The sequence below is a fragment of the Osmerus mordax genome, chromosome 5, assembly GCF_038355195.1.
Source record: "Osmerus mordax isolate fOsmMor3 chromosome 5, fOsmMor3.pri, whole genome shotgun sequence".
Classification (NCBI taxonomy): Eukaryota; Metazoa; Chordata; class Actinopteri; order Osmeriformes; family Osmeridae; genus Osmerus; species Osmerus mordax.
The window spans coordinates 1,761,347-1,781,580 of record NC_090054.1 but is presented as its reverse complement, the minus strand read 5'-3'; the positions used below and the strand labels follow the sequence as shown (position 1 = coordinate 1,781,580).

Genomic DNA, 20,234 nt, shown 5'->3' with positions numbered 1-20,234 from the left:
ATATTGACGAGTGCTTGGGTGGCCGATATATAATAACAAAAAGTATTGATTCGGTTTTGAGCTCTATAGCAAGATATTCATATGATGTGAATTCACCTAGCTCAGTGATTTTGAACAACAGTTTAGAGGAGAAAATAGCTGCGACTCCACCACCTTTTTTTGATGTCCTTGAAACTTGGTGAAAACTGTAATCAGGCGGACACGCTTCTATCAAAGTTGCTGTTGCCGTGTCATTGTTTAGCCAGGTTTCTGTTAGACAGATGCAGTCTAAGTTGTTTTCTTTGACCAGATCATTAACTAGGAATGTTTTGTTATTTAGTGATCTAACATTTAGAAGGGCCAGTTTCATCTGTGGGGTATTAACAGATAAAACAGGGGTAGATAAATCTGTTGGAAGAATATGGATAGTTCTGTGACTTCTAACACTAGTTTCAGGTTTGTAACCATGCATTTTACCATGCCATTTTCTGTTTGTGATGATGACCGGTATGTCCAATGAAATAGCATGGTGGCTGTCCTAGCGTAGCTTTTCTTTGGGAAAGTCTCTGTCACTGAGCTGTTCCATCATAAGGGAATTCATCCGGGGGGTGCAGATCTGTGCAGGGCCCATGTCCTTGCAGGAGGCTGTTTGAATGTTCTGTTCTGTTCCATGGGAGGTTGTTTGGGATGCGTCAGTCAGCTTAGACACAACAGGGATAGGGAGGGAAGCTTGATTTGTGGTCAGGAGCACGTGATTGATGTTTGCTGTTAGTAGTCGAGATCCTCTACGGTTTGGGTGGAGTCTGTCAGCTTGAAAACGGTCTGCACAGTTCCAGAACACATTGAAGTTATCGATAAATCTCAGTTTGTGTGTCAGACAGACAGATGCCAACCATGTGTTGAAAGATAGTAGTCGACTGAAGGCTTCTTTTCCTCTGCGAAAGCATGCAATCGGTCCACTGATGAATACATCTTGATATCTGTTAAGTGTGTTTAGCAGCTGGGTGAAATGTTTTTTAAGTATCTCAGTGCCAGTTTTCTTGTGTAGGATATCAAACGAACCAGTGTGGATGATAATCTTAGGGTTGTTTGGTTTATTGTTGAGGATTGTTTGTACCTCTGAGGACAGTTCCTCGACAGATGTGTTGCTAAGACAAATATTTTCTGTCTTTGCCAGTTTAACATGTGCTGTCATGGCATCTCCAATCAAGATAGTGGCCATATGTGGTGTTGTGTTTGCATTTCTAACGTTTGCCTTATCAGTAGCTGCGGGGCCAGTTCTTATCTTATTTGTGCTAGACCAAGGTTAGACACTGCGTTAGTGCTAGCAGTAGATTCTATAGTGCTAGCAGTGTTAGCTCCTCTAAGTGTTGATGGGCTGTGGGTAGTCTTAGCATACCTTGGATCTTGATAATCCTGTGATATTGTTGTCTGATTAGGCTTGATAGGGGGTCGAACAGCGCCCCGAGTGGTCCGAGAGGGGCTTGGAGTGAAATGGGGGACTCCCGGTCGCAGCAGACGATGATGTGTTGGATTTGCATGTGTGTAGTAGCTACCATCATGGTGTGTCGGCGATCTGGGCCCTTCATGTTTGTTAGCTGCGTGGCTAGCACTCCTGTGCCTCTTCGCCTTGGATTCCACACAGAAGGGAGAGAAAGTTCCCAGTGGTTCGAAACTGTTTCTGAGTGTGACAGGAGGAGAGGTGATGCGGGAAGAGTTTCTGCCTCGCTTTTTTTGCTGTTTATCCTTGGTGACAGTCCCATCTCTGATGAAGGTAGAAGCGGCGCTAGGCCTCTTTGGTTTAGCGCCGAGAGCAGGCCATGACTCATCCGGTCCAACGGCCGGTGGAGAGAAAGCTGGTTCCAAGGGTGGCTCATTGGCAGGTAGCTTAGCCTCCGGGCTAGGTAGCATGGAATCTATGAAGTCTTCAGTCTCTCTGATATCTAAGAGGGTTCTGACTCTTAGCTCCAGCTCGACTATCCTCTGAGTAAGTTGTTTGCAGTCATTACAAGCCATAGTTCTACAGGGAACAAGCTTTAGTTTGCTTGCCTGTGGTCAGTCTTGGAGGGCAGCCCAATATACTTATGTTCTCCTTGGGCTTCAGTCCTCTCAGGTTGTTCCTTTTTGTAGTATTTGATTTTGAGTAATATCTTCAAAAACTATCCAAATGATTGAAACTTCAGAGCATTTCTCCGTGAATAGCTAGACAATACGATAGAAGCCAAGCAGGGAAGCAAGCAGGGAAGCAAGCAGGGAAGGTCAGGGGGAGGAGAGGGAAAGAAAATGCGACTGCCTTCGTTGAGAGCGTAAGGGTAGTGTAATGTAACCTCATGTCCCTCTCTCCCTGTCTGCTGGTCCTGGAACAACTGTTCTCCAGCCTCTGCTATTGTTCAGAAAAAATGTTTTAAACTATTTCACTCGTTTGAGATTCAAGATTCTAGATTAACTTTATCATGGTAAATTTGCCTTGACTTTCACCCATAATGCAGCTGTAAAAGACATTCTTCAGACAAGTGAACAAAAACATACATGAATGTTCTAAAAAGCATTATTTACAAACAAATAGAAAACCAAAAACATCCATTTTAGAAGATCTGTACCAATTCAAGCAAAGATCCCCCTGTGTCCATCCTGGCCTTGTCCTTTCCTCATCCGCTGGTATTTACATTTTTTTATTGAAAGAGGGACCAAATATTAGTTTAATGTATGTAATCTAAAACAGTTGCTGGTACTCAGCATGTAGAACGTGGGATGGGTCTGTGACGATCTCCTGGGCTTTGCCTCAGGGCAGCCTGTTCTTATAATAATGCCTGTTCCTAATAGTAGTAGTTACATTTACATTTAGCCATTTAGCAGACGCTCTTATCCAGAGCGACTTACAGTAAGTACAGGGACATTCCCCCGAGGCAAGAAGGATGAAGTGCCTGGATGAAGTGCCAGGATGAAGGACACAACGTCAGTTGGCATGACCGGGAATCGAACTTGGAACCTTCGGATTACTAGCCCGACTCCCTCACTGCTCAGCCACCTGACTCCCTAGTGTTCATACTACAAGGAGGAACCAAACTGTGGGTTTTATGAAAGATGATTCTGATTTGTCCTCATTTAAACCAGAAATTGATTTTCAGTTGGAGCAGAACTGTGAAGCTAACAGTCTGGCTGATTTCTACTAACTGCTCAACCTGTCTCACTATGTCACTTCCTGTTGCAATGTTTTATCGTCTATCTAGATGAACCCAGACAGTTTTTGAACTGAGTATCAGAGACAGTTGTCACTGTGGTCCCTACCACTCTTCCGGCAGGCACAGTAGTAGGTGGCAGAGTGGGACAGTTTAACTGACTTTATCTCCAACTCATAGTTGTTCTCCCTTTTCAAGGCTGAGAAGTCATCTTTTCGACGATGACCATAACCCGTATTCCTGTTAATGATCAGAATCAGAACGAAAGGTTTCCCAGCTCTCTCCTGGTACCAGTAGACATAACTATAAGGACACTGCTCAGTGCCTCTGCAGCTGAAGGAGACACTCTCGCCCTCTCTCCTGGTCCATGACGTCTGGTCCTGGACCAGTTGGTCTCCAGCTGCTGCTGTTGTACACAGAAGAAATCTAACTTTATCTTGTGATCACAGCTGTCAATGTCACATTTACCGTACATGTGGAAAACTCACCTAAAAACAGGACAGACGTAAAAGCACTGAAAACAAGAAACATTTCTGCACCATTAAAGTGTTGTAACTGAAGTTGTTAAGGTCTGTGTTTAGTGTGGGCAGAGAGATGAAGATGTAATGGGGTGTGTGGTTTCGGATAGTTCATCTAACCTCATGTCACGTGTCCACCATGCTTCAGTCCTCTATTGGTTGAGATCTTTGCCTAGCATGACCTTTAACTTGTGTAAAAGAGGTAGGCTGTACACATGGACTTGGACAAAACTCCCAAACAATCTGTAGCTAAATGGAACATTGGCTAGAGTGACTGTCTAATGCCTATGATTAATCACCTGTCAATCTAACTGTGGTTGAACAGTCTCACTGTGTTTCCAGTAAGCAACATCAGAGCCTTCATTAGAAAACCATGAACATGTTCACCACATTCCTACTGTGCAGCTGTGTACCATCAAACTCATATCAACGTGCCTGTGAAAGGAGAGTTATAAAACATGCAAGCTTTATGATTATGCAGTTTAATATCCATAAAATATCTTAGTAATAATAATAAAATTACAAATAATTGGGTTAATTGAAAATGTATTAAAAAATATACGCACTGGCTGCAGACGTTGACATTATACAGATATAGCAGCCGTTCATACAGTAAACAGCCTTTCAATCTTCATCCCAAAGAAGCTTTATTGAGTTGAGGACAGTCAGGAATGCTGAATTTATGATAACAAGTAAATCACTAGCTTTATGCAGAGCCAGAGGCGTTGTTAGACATAAGAAAAGGCCCATATTCATATCTCTTTTTTTTTCAGGCTTGCTGCGCACAAAGCACTACTAGGCTTTAGAAACTCCCCTTGATTAACCCACTATACAACAGTTCAGGGATGCAAGTTTGATATCAGCTTTGGCAGGGACATCTATAATTAATGCGAGCGCGCACATTTTTTCCGCATTCAGTTGAGTGTAAATACTGTTTTTTTTTTTTAGATTAATGTATTATTGTTTTTATGTTTTAGTCAAAATAAGATGATCGGTAGGCCTATCATTTAGAAACTATCTTTACTTTTGTAATGTTTTCTTAGGCTACCTCAATTCTGACTTGTGTGCTGAGTCAGACACCTGAATTTCTGAGTGCGTGATGCAGTTGCTATTTGGCAAGCTCAGAAGAGCGCTGATATGGAATTCTGCGTGCATTGGTTTGTGTTTTCGGTTAAACATTTTTACAAGCGATGATTGGGATACTGCGTTTATTTTGATCAATCCAAATGAATGCACTGACTAATAAAGTAAATTGTTAAATGGTTAAAACTCTAACTTTAGATTTGACTGGGGCACAGCAGATTTATACTGGGGCACCTGCCCCAGTAAAAAGGGTCTAAAAACGCCCCTGTGCAGAGCCATATTGAGATAATGTTCTTTGTGTTTATTTTTCCACAAGAAGGTGGTCTTGCACACACTTACACTCCCCTATTTCTGTATTGGTAATCTATAGTATGATGTTTCTGCTGCACACTAAAGACACATGAAAACACGATTAAAAGATGAACATTGAGCAGAAGTTAAGAATTTTACCTTTTATTTTTTTTCTGTTTCAATATGTATGTGTTTTACAAACTTATAAAAAAAAAATGGTGTTTCATCTTCCAATTTTAAGAAAGCAAAAGTGTTTGGACAATTTAATTTAATACGTTTAAAACTATGATGTTGTTCTTCTTTTAGTTTGTATTTATTTTATTTCATCTTGTGACATTACTTGAAAGGGTGGTGTCGTGGGAAATTGATTATGGGATAGCAAGGCAAACTAGGAAAGGTTACCCCAGGTCAGGTTTTTCTCTCTCCTGGGGGGTATTCCAGAAAGCAGGTTATGCAACATAACCGGGTAAGTTAACCCACCAGCTGATTCACAATGTTGCAGCAACCTACGGGCAATGTTGTTACAACGCTGGGTGTCAGCTGGGGAGTTAACTTACCCGGGTATGTCACATAACCTGCTTTCTGGAATACCCCCCAGCAGAACTGTATGTGTCATCTGTGTTTCGTCCACAAGATGGTAATATTGCACAGTGTTGTTTATATTTACATTTATTCATTTAGCAGACGCTTTTATTTACATTTACATTACATTTAGTCATTTAGCAGACGCTCTTATCCAGAGCGACTTACAGTAAGTAAAGGGACATTCCCCCCGAGGCAAGTAGGGTGAAGTGTCTTGCCCAAGGACACAACGTCATTTGACACGGCCGGGAATCGAACCAGTGACCTTCTGATTACAAGCCCGATTCTCTAACCTGTCAGCCACCTGTTTCGCTATCCAAAGTGACTTCCAAGAGAGAGCATTACAAAAGTGCATAGGTCATTGATCATAAACGAGATAGCCCCAAAACATTGTGGGTAGCCGAAACATGAACATACATTGTGAAAAGCAAATAAGTGTCAATAGGAAGAAACATAAGGGCATGTAGTTAAACAAATTGCAATTTAAACAACATGAACCTCAAAAGTACAAAAGTGTACTTGTAGCAAAGCAAGCAACAATAATATAATTTACAGCGATCTGTTAGTGGTTTATTCACTACATTGAAGAGCAACTACTATTACATTACATGTTGCAATGATTTTATGGTAAGAACATGCAGTTAAATTGCCCCTGTTAAGGTGTAATCAATATCCTTCACATGCATTAGGCCATTGAAGTCAACATTATACTCCAGATGAATCTGTTTTGGAGAGATATTATTTGCAAGTTTAGATATAAACTGATAACACATTTAACATTTAAGTTAAATAAATTAAGTATTATTAATAACTATATCACGATAGTGTTGTTTAAGCTTCCCTTGTGAATGCAAAGATGTCACATTTTTTGTAGTAGCTTCCACAACACTATTGGCCGAAAGTTATGGATTTATAAAATGTATTTACAGTCATGTTTCTAAATGTGTATTCATAAGGAAGGATGATTTAGAATACTATTTGTGATGTGATAGATGGGTAGTTGTCAAAAGTTGTAACAGTTTGATTTGAAAAACTATATCATCATCATCGTAGCCTAATCATCATCCTTTGAAACTCATCTGTACGATAAATGATCTTTTGATCAAACTGTGGTTAAACGGCCTCATTGTGTTTCCTGTAAATGACTTGTCTGCGTTTATTAGAAACCATAAACACTTTTACCACATCTTCCGTCTTTATGGTTTCAAACAACAGTGTGAGCAGCACCTGTGTTTCATCTGACTAACGTGTGCCAGAGAGAAACACATTTAATTCGATCATGCAATTATAATGAGATTAAATATTACAAATGATTTTGCCTGTTTCATTTTAGAATGAATTTTGTATATGTCAAAGCCTTTACAACACTGCGAAAACGGACAGGTGTCATAGATAATAATCTGATGCATTCTTGTTCTACTCGATACCCTTTGGTGTTTCCTGAGGCCTGATGTATATTTTACTGTGAGCCATGAACATGGAATTAATTTTCTTCGACTGAAATAGGCCTATATTTGTCAAATGTATCTAAACCATTTATCCGATGGCGTTCTATATTTGTGTTTATTCGAATTATACAATTAGAATTGTGATCGAATTATGTAACGTTGAATTGTTGATCATTTAGGCTTTCAATTTAAATTGCATTATGAAATTCTATGAAAAGATTTGATGACGTTTCGAAATGCTTTACGTCTAATGATGGCTATATTTCAACAAATAAGACGACAAACAGCCTATATGCAAAAGTACAATTTCCGAAGCATATCAATGTTTAATGGACACGTTGTTTCAATACATGATGTGATCCACTCCATGTGTATTATTTTACTTTAATAACTGTAATTCAAGAATGTCTAACATAAAAATATCTAAAATAATAGAAACAGATCCTTTACATGGCTCTTAATTATTGAGAGTAAACTGCTTTTTTTTAGAGCAGCGTCCAGACACTTATTTTTAAAATAATTAAGATTCTAAATATATATAATTTGCAACAATGTGTCGTGTATAGAACACAGCCTGTCATTTCACTGCAATAGCTTATTAGACGTGGCTTCCTGGAAACATGGTGAGGCAGTTCAACCACAGTTTGACTGACAGATCATTCGTAGCATTTGCATGTCGCGTTTTCAATCTCACTCACTAATCTTTGGTTAAACACAAGCACTTTTATGGGTGTAAACATAACATGCTTTAACCTGTGCTTATAGTGTTTCACATACACAAAAATAGTGCCTATATAACGATAATAACAAATCTGTTGATCAAGATGCGGTTAAACTGCCTCAGAATGTTTCAGTCGGAAACATGTTAATTAGAAACCCAAAACTCGTCCACCACATTTTCATACCGTGCACCTGCATCCCATCAAATCAATGTGCCATAGTAAAGGAAACTATGAAAAGTTAATTTTTTCGGATCATGACACCTTCATAAAAAGAGGTTATTATTTTTTTGTTTCATTAATTACAAAATAATTTTATTTCCTAATAATTATTCCTAATCCGAGTATCTGTATGTAGAAATATATATAGCATATGTAGTAGCATTGCTTATTTAATATTGTATTGCTGTTAAGCTGTACAATAAAATATCTTAATAGGCTTATTTACAATGTATGCACTGTGCTGTACATGACATCAAACAAGTGCTGACTTTCAAAGACACATTTTAGACAAATCACCTGAAGACTGTTTTGAACATCTAGTGGCATTACCTAAGAATGTCAAAGGCCTTTGTGTAACATGTTGTTATGTTGTTAAATGTTCTGTATTGTAAAATATGATCTTTTGATATTACTTAATTTGTAAACAGCTGTTTTAAGATAATTAAGTTATGCATAGGTAACACCTGTTGCTCAGGCATGTTAATTAAAAAAGCTGAATTAACTGTATACTTCTGAACTATTATAAAGTATTAGAGCATATGTTCAGGAAATAAAAAGAAACCTTTTCATATAAGTATTCAAGCAGTCTTATATTTCATGATGAATTTTAATTATTCCCTTAGATAGTTCAAGTTTAAGTTCAAGTTCAAGTTTATTATCATATACTCATAAACCGCCTATATCAGTATTTAAATTCTTTGTGCTCAATTTCCGTTCAACTTGGAGAATAAATAAATTAGATAAATTAAATACTGGAGAATGGAGAAAAAGGGCAGAAAAAAGAGAAAAATAAAAAATAAAAATGGTAGTGCAAAAAGATATTTCAAGGACAGTTCAGCATCCTTATGGAATGTGGGTAAAAACTATCCCTGTATCTGCTGGTACGGGACCTGATACTCTTGTATCGCCTTCCAGAAGGCAGGAGGGAGAAAAGACTGTGGCAGGGATGACTAGGGTCAGAAATGATCCGCTTGGCCTTTCTCCTGCAGCGCTGGCTCTAAAGGTCCTGAATGGATGGTAATGCAGTCCTTGTAATACGCAGTGCAGATTTGTCCACTCTTTGTAGTGTCTTCCTGTCCTGGGCAGTGCTGTTGCCAAACCATGTTGTAATGCCACCAGTCAGTATGCTCTCCACGGATATGTATTGTACAAAAAAAAAATATTAAATGAATAAATAAAATAAGGAAATGTCATGGATAGGGACGTCGTAGTCTGCAGTGTCTCTTCACCATTCTGCTGAGCGGGATCTAACAGCCAGCAGCATGGATAGATACTTCATGGTCTTACGTATAACTTTAACATCAAGCTTGATGTTAAATGTTTTTTGTTTTTTAGAATTCTGTTTGTTCTACGCTGTTTCAGGTAATATAAGCCTTTTAGGCAGATACGTATAGGCCTCTCGTTAATCAAATATTTTCCAGTGTCTTACTTTTAAATGCTAAGTGAGTTTTGTAATGTATATACTCTTAATGCACATATATTCACTGACTATTAATTGTAAAATGTTGTATTTATTTTATTGTATTTATTGTATAACATGTCAAGAGTAAAAAATACATAAAATATTTTTGACAAACAGAATTAAGACTCTAAATGGATTGTCACGTTAATTACAGTACAGATCAGTGATCATGTCTCCATGTGTGGGGTGGACTGATCGTGTCTCCAGGTGTGGGGTGGACTGATCGTGTCTCCAGGTGTGGGGTGGACTGATCGTGTCTCCAGGTGTGGGGTGGACTGATCATGTCTCCAGGTGTGGGGTGGACTGATCGTGTCTCCATGTGTGGGGTGGACTGATCGTGTCTCCAGGTGTGGGGTGGACTGATCGTGTCTCCAGGTGTGGGGTGGACTGATCGTGTCTCCAGGTGTGGGGTGGACTGATCGTGTCTCCAGGTGTGGGGTGGACTGATCGTGTCTCCAGGTGTGGGGTGGACTGATCATGTCTCCAGGTGTGGGGTGGACTTCCCTTGTTGTCCCTGAGGAGCAGCAGGAGGGAGAGCCCACAGCAGTACACCAAGCTCTTCACTATCATCACAGTGTAAACCAGAGAGGCCAGGTTCACACTGCACATGGACTGCAACAGTTCTGGAAAGGAAACAAAACAACGATACCATACATTGACCCTTACTGACAAATCATTATATTTCTCGTAAGGCAACATAAGGGACATACAGATTAATGTGATGGTGATCATGGATTTCATACCCTTTTAGTAAGATTTATTAAGAAACAAAAGCACTTGAAATGTACTGGTAAAAAATTATTAAATAAATAGTATTCTAACATATTTTTATTTTTTACTAGCCATGAAATAAAAGCCAATAGCAGTCACATCAATCCATCTAAGCATAATTATTAAGTGAAAAAGATGTGCTATTAAAATACAGACATACAAAAATAAATATGCATTGACTATTAATAAACAGTCTACAAGGTATAGTAAATGTGTCTTACCATCAGGGACGTGGACGGCAGGAGAGACGTGTGTATGATTCTGGGGTGGACAGGTTGGTGCAGAGGCAGCCGTGGTAAAAGAAGATTCCTCTGAGACAGATGTGCCAGAGCATTATTATAATTCTGTGACAGATAGCTGTGCAGATAGGAAGTTATTTGAGAACAAAGAAATATACATTTAATTGGAACGGATGAATATTTTTAGGTGAGCCTATTTTTTGTCTTATTAACTTTAGAGACTTCAAAATAGGTACATAAATGGAATGAAGAGAAACCTTTTTTGTGTATTTTTGGAATGTCTTCAACATTGGCCACTTCATGCTTTACAGTACAGCTGTACTTTTTTGTTTTAGCCTCTTGGTTCTTGATGATGATCACACTAGTCACTCTCCCGTCCTCCCTCTGCTCCAGCTCTTCTCTCTCTGCTTCAGGCACCTCCACCAACCGGCCGTCTTCTCTCTCCATCTTCCATGAAAACCTCACCAAGTCTGGGAACATGTCACTGGCCTGACACAGCACGATGGTCCTCCCATTGCGTTGATGTGTAAATGCTGGGTAGACGGTCACTTTCGGTGATTTGACTTCATTATCTAATAAATAAATACAATTGTGGGTGTAAACATTTTCATTAGGAATTGATGACATTTAATTTAAAGAACAATGTGATTGTATACTACAATAGGTACATTCTCAAAAAGTATGGACAATGTATTATGACAAACAGCTCAATCCTGAACTTTCAGTTATGGTAGTTGAAATAGTTATTTAGATGCCAGTCACTAAAGTTATGATAATGTCATAGCGAACAAATAAATTGAATTGTTATTTATTAATTAATGCAACAACCATAATATACTCAAGGTTATGTGTTATGATTGAAACTATAGTAGCTGAGAGAAAGAAACTTGCATTAAAACAGAAATTAGATCTTACCTGTCACAATGAGTCTTGTACCTGAGCCAAATACCATCACCTTGTTCTCCACAGTGACATACATGATGTCAAAAAGTCTGCATGGCAAGCTTGGTTGTAGCTGCTGAAGTGGCCAAACAGGGTCCAAGGATGACGAGCTGGATGAAGAAAGAGGGCTGGGACCAATCAAGCTCTGCCTGGAATGACCACAAGCAACAGAAACGTTACAAGTGAAGCTTATTCACAGTCAGTAGGAGGTAGAACCATTCTCTGTGTAGATGGTACAGATCATGTACATAAAATCAAGCCTGTACAAGGAGCCGGTATGAAATACAATCCTCCATCTATTGTGGTTCTCACAGTTCCTCTTTAGCCCTGACGTTATGGCACATTATAGGAACACTACAGGAACCACCCTGCTACTGTATGTGTGAAATATTCAGGTAACTTTCTGAGAATGTTCCTCTCCTGTGCAGTTTGTAGGTTTTAGCACCCACCTAGCTGACAAGGTCCATTATTTCCAGTCAGACAGAGGATGCACTGAACAGTCTGATAGCAGATGGTGTGGTAAGAAAGACCTCTGCAATCATTTACACACCATAATGTCTCCCCAGTAACAAAGTGGGATCTCATTAATATTGCTTCCGTCCTCATATTCCCATTCCAGGGATTGACCTAGGGTCCTCTCATTCACACACACAACAACAACCTTTCAGAAACACTGCTTTAGCCAGTTATGGTACCAACAAGCTAGATATTTGTGACACATGCAGTGAATTGTAATTCCACAGAATTCCATTTAAATTGGTTGATTCTCACCAAACCGTGCAACATGCAAAATGTCAATGAATTTAGGTATTGTTGCAAATCCGAATAAATACAAAGTATCCTGCCTCCACACTTGCAAGTCCCCTTTCCACCATGGTTACTATTCCTGTGAAGCTAACTATAGGACTTCCCCCACTGATAATCAATAAACACTTCTGCTTGAAATGTTCATCCATACTGCATTTCCCAAACACTTGGCAGCAGTAGCAAAGTGCCTGTAAAGAGAGTTATTGTCACAGGATGTGTAATGTGGTCTGCACTGTGATGATCCGAGTAGGCACAGTAATAGGTAGCAGAGTCGGTTATCTTTAAATTAACAATCTTTAGAAGGTAGTTATTTCCTGCTTTGTCTACTGAGACCTGGTCAAATCCAGGCTCAGTCATCCAATTTGTATTCTTTTTTTGCATTTCCGGTGTTCTCAGATCTTTGGTTGCAATAAACGCGACCCTTTTTAAAGGCTCTCCGTCTTTCTGACTGTACCACTGCACGTAGCTCGAAGGAACATATTGAGATTCACAATCAATGAGAACCATTTTGTCGGGAGTTTTTATCAGGACAGCCTTCTGCTTCAGCTCTGAAGCTTCTGATGCTACAGGTTTGCACAAAAGAAGCAGTAAGATATTGTAAGAACCACTGAAACTGTCTAGAAGTCATGTATAACTACATGTAACTACATTTATAACTACATTTACATGTAACTAATTACATAACTAAAGTCATGTAACTACATTTCAGCAGTAACAGCTAATACAGCCTATGTAGGTAGGCCTAGACTATGTAGACTGCTGGAATTACACACAAAGAAGCAAACTCACTGCAGCCAAGCCTTGACACTGTTCAGTCTCTCTGCATCTCTGTGTGTCTTTGCATGTGGGACATTCTTGAACAGGGTTGATGACTTCAAAAGGTTTAGCAAAGGCAACTATGCCAGGAAATATGAAGGTTATACCTTGCTCCAAAGCAGTACCTGAATATTATCATCAGTTTTCCAGGTCATCTTGAAACACAAAGAATCAAGGATACTTTTTATTCAATTGTATAAAGTATGTTCATTGTTTAAAGTAGCCTATATGTTGAAAAGCCTCTATATTACTTCATCCTCTCCTTCAAGCTTCCCCAATGTTATAGGTGCAATATTGTCGCCATGGGTGTATCCAGGCCCACTGGAGGACTCAGGGGGTGACTGCCTGGTGTCCCCAGGGTTGAAAAAAACATTTCTAAAATGCCCTCTAGAGTGGCAAAAATGAGACCAAGTGCCGTACTGTAGCCAGTCTGCTACTGTCCAAGCCCTTCAAACGGCCACAGTCTGCTACTGTCCAAGCCCTTCAAACAGCCACAGTCTGCTACTGTCCAAGCCCTTCAAACGGCCACAGTCTACGGAGTCAGGTGGCTGAGCGGTTATGGAATTGGGCTAGTAATCAGAAGGTTGCTGGTTCGATCCCCAGCTCTGACAAATGAGGTTGTGTCCTTGGGTAAGGCACTTCACCCTACTTTCCTTGGGGGAATGTCCCTGTACTTTGCTCTGGATAAAAGTGTCAGCTAAATGAATAAATGTAATTCAGTTAATCCCCATTTTAGTCATTATTATCTTTCCGTTTATCCTTATAAGGGAGTTGGAGTACTGAAATTCTGTTTATATAAAATAAACATTGCAGGGCGTACGACTAAGACGTATGACTAGAAAAACATTTGCCTTTTCGTTTAGACAGTGAGGTGGCTCTTAAAAGAGCCTTTGTGGGTTTGGAGATCACATGATGACGGACAACGTCTAGGCGCGCTCTCCGCGGATGCGGCGGGCCAGCTGGATGTCCTTGGGCATGATGGTGACCCTCTTGGCGTGGATGGCGCACAAGTTGGTGTCCTCGAACAGACCGACCAGGTAAGCCTCGCTGGCCTCCTGCAGCGCCATCACAGCAGAGCTCTGGAAACGCAGATCGGTCTTGAAATCCTGGGCGATTTCCCTCACCAGGCGCTGGAAAGGCAGCTTGCGAATGAGCAGCTCGGTGGACTTCTGGTAACGACGGATCTCTCTCAGAGCCACGGTCCCGGGCCTGTAACGATGGGGCTTCTTCACGCCGCCGGTGGCTGGCGCACTCTTACGAGCGGCCTTGGTGGCGAGCTGCTTCCTCGGGGCTTTGCCACCGGTAGATTTACGAGCTGTCTGCTTTGTTCTTGCCATGATTCTTGTCTTTTCGTCGACGAGTTCGAAGTAAGTCTTGAGAGAATGGATAAGGAAGTATATATGGTCGGCTTGTCGTCCGCTGATTGGACTTCTCTCCCGAGCAGACTGATTGGCAAACCGTCGACACCTTCTCCGTTGGCAATTGGACACGGGGACGGAGGTCAGTACCCGCCCACATTTGAAACCTTCTGGCTCCGCCCTCATCCTCCTTCCGTTGCACCGCTGCGCAGTGGCGGGCAAGTAGGCGATTAATGAATGTTTCAAATAATAAACTAATTTCTGCATTTAAGATCGTGCTTGTGACTGAGAGCGTGTTCCCACCAAAGACAACCCGTACAGAATGCAATCATTCAAATACGTAAAGTTAATGTGTATGTTGACCAAAAGCTGTTGAGCCTTTTCCAGACTATTTCTGTAAGGGATGCACACGCTTCTACAACGTTTGCAGACGTGACGTGCAGATTGAGCAGCAAAGTAAACCATTTAGGTGTACTTAGTGGCGGAACTTAATTAAGTGGTTCCAGTGTAGCGATAAGGCTTATTCTGTGTTATGTATTAAGTACCTTTCATTTAAGAGGTGTGAGACAATGCGCTTTTGAAGAGTGTAGTGGGTGGCTCTTAAAAGAGCCTTTGGGGAAAGTGAGACTGAGGTTTTAGTCCTTACTTGGCCTTGACGGCCTTCTCGGTCTTCTTAGGAAGAAGTACCGCCTGGATGTTGGGCAGCACTCCGCCCTGAGCGATCGTAACGCCACCGAGAAGTTTGTTGAGCTCTTCGTCGTTGCGGACGGCCAACTGTAGGTGACGGGGGATGATACGAGTCTTCTTGTTGTCACGAGCCGCGTTGCCGGCCAACTCCAGGATCTCAGCGGTGAGGTACTCGAGCACGGCTGCCAGGTAGACGGGTGCACCAGCTCCCACACGTTGAGCATAGTTGCCCTTGCGGAGAAGTCTGTGAACACGACCCACGGGGAACTGGAGCCCGGCGCGGGATGACCTGGTCTTGGCCTTAGCTCTGGCCTTGCCTCCGGTTTTGCCTCTTCCGCTCATCTTCGTGATATATCTGTTTGAAACGAGTAATGATAAGCGTCTGTCGGTGCACAGACTTTATAGGCTAGCTGACGGTAAACGGCTTTCATTGGTCACAATGTCGGTCGGGACTTGATCCAATCGTAGGTGGCGACAAACTCGGGGGTGGAGCCATTCTCTCCCGCAGAAGGCGCGTTTGGTGGTCTTGTCTCCCCACCCTCCTCACCTCTCTTTGTTCATTCCGTCCCTCCTCGTTTAAGGCGCCAATCACATACATTAATGTGGCATGGATGAATGAATGAATGCAAAGTTCACTGTAGGTTACAATAGTCAATCGTGTAGTGTGAACAATTTGATATATCCACATACAAATTTACCAGAGATATAGGCCTAGAATATTCCAGTTGGTGATGGTTGTTTTAAATTGGATTTGCACCCTTAATATTCAAAGCAACTATTTGCACGCTGCTTATAGCAGAAGCACAATTTATGTGCAGCTCTACAGTTACATGAAGCACTTTCACAAATAAAAGTCTCATGCAACGATTATTTCTCAAATTAGCTAACTGTATCATAAATTGTCTTTAACTGTCATATGGTTTTCTCGCTAGACTGTGCCAAATGGGAAATGCCATTGCAACGGGTTCATTTGCTCTTTGTATCTCATCATCGATTTGTGGCGGACTCGTAACAAGTATCACTTCTACCTCTGGTACGGGCTGGCTACTTTGTTTTCATATTGGACGTCCCTGAGATTTAGCTCATGTTTGAGACCAAGGTAATTTAAGGTGCAATAGAAGTGGCCTGTAATAAAGTTCCAAAGACTCCCACGCTACAAATGTACTGAGCGTGATGAAACACCATCATGCATGTGAAAGTGTTTGGTACAGGGGCACAACATGGACATGCGCTTTTCAGGACAGGTGGGTGGCTCTTAAAAGAGCCTTTTTTGTGATACGGACACAGACACGGACGAAGGTTTACTTCTTCTTAGGCGCTGCTTTCTTTGCCTTGGCCGCCTTGGGCTTGGCGGCTTTGGGCTTCGCTGCCTTAGCTGCCTTCTTGGGGCTCTTGGCCACTGTTTTCTTGGGTGTTGCGGGCTTCTTCGCCTTCTTGGGGCTCTTGGTCGCCTTCTTGGCTGCCGCGGGCTTCTTAACCTTCTTGGGTGACTTCTTGGCAGCCGCGGGCTTCTTCGCAACGACCTTCTTGGGCTTCTTGGCAGCAACGGGTTTCTTGGCGACTGCCTTTTTGACTTTCGGAGCGGCGACCTTCTTAACGGGCTTCTTTGCCTTGGCCTCTGCCTCCTTGTTGATCTTAAAAGAGCCAGAAGCGCCTGTTCCTTTGGTCTGGACCAAGGTTCCTTTGGTGACGAGGCTCTTCACTGCGATCTTGACGCGGGAGTTGTTCTTCTCTACGTCGTAGCCGCCGGCCGCCAGGGCTTTCTTGACCGCTGCCAGGGACACGCCGCTTCTCTCCTTGGAAGCGGACACCGCCTTGACGATCAGCTCGCCAACGCTGGGTCCAGCTTTCTTGGGCTTGGCTGCCGCCTTCTTCTTGGGTGCCTTGGCTGGAGCGGGAGCTGGAGCGACTTCTGCCATGTCTTAACACTCGTGGGACTAGTGAGATTTGAATGTGCTAGGCTGCTCTCTGCTGTGTAGCGCTGCAGCGATCAGAGGGCTGGGTTTAAATACGACATGAGAACTGTGTAGACTCAACCCCCAACCCTGTTTCTCTCCGTGGCTGCTATCCGTTGGCGCTTGTGTTTTCTCCCGGTGAACAACGGGCTAAAAATCCCTGTTGGAATTGAGCTGCGGTCTAGAAGTAAATCGGGCAGCAAAGCAGCCTTTTCAACGTTCAAAATAAAACGGTATGTGGACCGGAGGCACTCTATGTTTTGTTGTGGCCGGCTCAAATCATCGCCATTGGCCTCGCGGAGGGAGCTCTGCGCACCGTGTTGTCTCTGCCATTTGCCCCCAATAGTATTTAAAATGGCAGTCGTGCAAAACGAGAACACGTTTTCCAGTGAGCCAAATAATCTGACGAGAAACGTAACTGTTTTAGAATACGCAGCTGGGGTACCAGGGGCTTTAAACTGGTCTCTTTTGGGGGATACAAAACACAGTGTGGGGCTGTGGACCGGGGGTGGAAGTCTTGGTCTCCCTATTGCTCTTCCTCCCCTAGCTTTTCATCTCCAAGGACACAATCCTTACTGTAAGTCTTACAGTAACCTACTGTAAGACTAGTTACTGTGAGACTTACTGTAGCCTACAGCGTGACTGTATTCCGTGGATGGTGTGTGTCTGGTCTACCTGCTCAGTATGAGCCAGACTCCTCAGATCCAGTACATGTTAATATCCATGTTGTTGGTGATGGGGAATGTATGAGAGTCGTAAGGACTTTATTTCATTAGGCTGGACAAGTGGTTGTCTTTCGTTCCTAATAGCCTGTTTGTATGAGGGACCAGGAAATTATTCAGACTGTCTTCACTCAAACACATGAAATACATACACATATGAAACGTTCACACACTCATTCATACTACTTAAAACATACATACACACACATTAAATGCTCGCACAGACGCATGGGAAACACATTTACACACTCATGAAATGCTCAAGTCTTATAAGGATGAGTAAGCTTAGAGAATGTAAGTGTGAGAACATTTTCACTATATCCAGAAGTCAGTTGCATTAGGTCACATAGAACAGCACCCGGGCAATTTTTTGCCCAACCAATGTTACATACCATATTCAGAGACCTTAAGGAGCAATGTGAAATACCCTATAAAATCATTCTATGACCCCCTTAATACAACACATGAAGTTAAATGGAAAATCTTTTTTATTTTGTAAATTGTGATGTCTCAAAGGCACTTTATGGTGATTTTGACCCAACAACTAATAAATAAACATAACTATCCACTGAGATCTCAGGTTTGAAGTCCAGTGCTTCCCTGATAGCCCTCAGTTCCCTCCCAGCCCTTTGGTTACAAGTCCAGACAGCAACGATGCTGCAGATGACGAGCCGCTGAGGAGAGTGATGATGACCGTTGACAAGTCTTCAACAGCTAGAACCGACCAGGATATAACTAGCCCAGGGACTGCGGTTGAATTAGCCACTGGCTAAAACCGGTACCTTTACTGAAACGTTGATTAATGTGTATTGTCCCTGTAAAAATAAACGAAACAAACATCCAATTCAAAAGTCTTTATCCATGGATCCTCAGATCTAAGTTTCCATCGTTTCGGGTTTCGTTTTGTCTACTGTTTGTCAACTTCCTTAGTTCAACTCAAATCCTAAACTTCATTGTACTTGTTTGGAGATATTTTCGTCTCCATTCGCGCCATTCCACAGGACGCTGAAGTTGCGCGCCCGACGACATTGCAGCAACGTGATGAACTACAGCTGCAAAAGTGGTTACTACTAATAATAAAACAAAAACAGCCATTGTATGCACGTATTGAATATTTACATACAATGAAAGAATGATCTGATAAGCAAAAGTATCGATAATTTATATCTAATTCACTTGTCGTCCATATTAACCTGGGCTACACAGGCACTGTAAAGACAACAAAGATTGTTGATGAATCCAGATGTTACTATTGCACTGTGCTTAAGACATTGAAACACTGTACTGTCGTATGTTTGCAGAATATACGCTTTCGGCTGTAAAGAGTAGACTAACCTGTCCCTGTTCAGAGATCAGGAGTTGGTTCATATAAAATACAGGAAGACATTTTAAAGCAAATGTGATGGACCTTTCTCAATTTTAGAGACCAGTGGGTGGCTCTTAAAAGAGCCTTTGGGGTAAATTTGAAGGGAGAGCCCGTTTACTTGGAGCTGGTGTACTTGGTCACGGCCTTGGTGCCCTCGGACACGGCGTGTTTGGCCAGCTCACCGGGGAGCAACAGGCGGACGGCGGTCTGGATCTCCCTTGAGGTGATGGTTGAACGCTTGTTGTAGTGAGCCAGGCGAGACGACTCTCCGGCGATACGCTCGAAAATATCGTTGACGAAGGAGTTCATGATTCCCATGGCCTTGGAGGAGATACCAGTGTCAGGGTGGACCTGCTTCAGCACCTTGTACACGTAGATGGCGTAGCTCTCCTTCCTGGACTTTCTGCGCTTCTTGCCGCCCTTTGCAGCGGTCTTGGAAACGGCTTTCTTGGAGCCCTTTTTGGGCGCGGACTTTGCTGGCTCAGGCATTGTTAGGTATCAGTACTTCTCAGACACGAATGATGAGGGCTGGCTGGTTACCCGGTATATATAGCGGGAGACATGTTAATTTTGAGGCACGCCTCCTGCTAATCGCTGCACTCAGATGGGATGTGACTTTCGCAAACTATACTGAAATATACTGCGCGTGCGTGGGATTTACCGATTGCCCCCTTTCCCTTCAGTAATCATAATCTACAGTTATTATGATAACTGAAAGGAAATATTAGAAACCTTTTTACACTGCAAAAATCCCCAGCCAATCATCTTCATCAATCATTAATGTCACAGCGGAAATGGTTGCTGTATGCTTGCTTGGAGGAGATGGGGATACTCAAAACTAGGAAATTGCGCCGAACTCCCTCAGCAGTTTACCGCGTAGTTTATCCAGAAACACGTGGTTAACGACGTCAGAAGTCACATCTCATTGAGCAGATGCTTGTATCTAAAGTGACGCACAGTACAGGGTGATTTGAACCCGATACATCTCGGTCAATCGCTCTCCCCATATCCGGCTAATATAAACCATTTATAGTAGCCTATTAAGAGTTGAAGCCTGAATAATGAACCCCTTTACAATACCATCAAAT

General features: G+C 42.1%; 5 protein-coding genes across 5 annotated transcripts in view; all 5 read right to left on the bottom strand.

The window, feature by feature from the left end:
- LOC136942842 (histone H2AX-like) overlaps positions 1–15,445 on the bottom strand; it is a 35,072-nt gene extending 19,627 nt beyond the window's left edge. Inside the window, exons 1-2 of the mRNA XM_067235855.1 lie at positions 15,063–15,445; positions 13,698–13,703 (exon numbers count right to left, since the gene is read on the bottom strand). Of these exons, the coding sequence (XP_067091956.1) occupies positions 13,698–13,703; positions 15,063–15,445 (389 nt within the window). The remainder of the gene's footprint in view (positions 1–13,697; positions 13,704–15,062) is intronic.
- LOC136942889 (uncharacterized) lies at positions 9,763–11,534 on the bottom strand. Its single transcript, XM_067235917.1, has 4 exons — positions 11,409–11,534; positions 10,751–11,065; positions 10,476–10,565; positions 9,763–10,106 (listed from the first exon to the last, which is right to left on the bottom strand). Exons 1-4 carry the CDS (start codon positions 11,470–11,472, stop codon positions 9,763–9,765), a joined length of 813 nt encoding a protein of 270 aa, XP_067092018.1. The 5' UTR covers positions 11,473–11,534.
- LOC136942848 (histone H3-like) lies at positions 13,985–14,602 on the bottom strand. Its single transcript, XM_067235860.1, has one exon. It carries the CDS (start codon positions 14,600–14,602, stop codon positions 13,985–13,987), a length of 618 nt encoding a protein of 205 aa, XP_067091961.1.
- A 959-nt stretch (positions 15,446–16,404) lies between the features above and the next one.
- LOC136942845 (histone H1-like) lies at positions 16,405–17,022 on the bottom strand. The gene has a single exon (XM_067235858.1). It carries the CDS (start codon positions 17,020–17,022, stop codon positions 16,405–16,407), a length of 618 nt encoding a protein of 205 aa, XP_067091959.1.
- A 2,191-nt stretch (positions 17,023–19,213) lies between these two features.
- LOC136942849 (histone H2B) lies at positions 19,214–19,635 on the bottom strand. The gene has a single exon (XM_067235861.1). The coding sequence runs from the start codon at positions 19,633–19,635 to the stop codon at positions 19,261–19,263; it is 375 nt and encodes a 124-aa protein (XP_067091962.1). The 3' UTR covers positions 19,214–19,260.
- Positions 19,636–20,234: the final 599 nt, after the last annotated feature.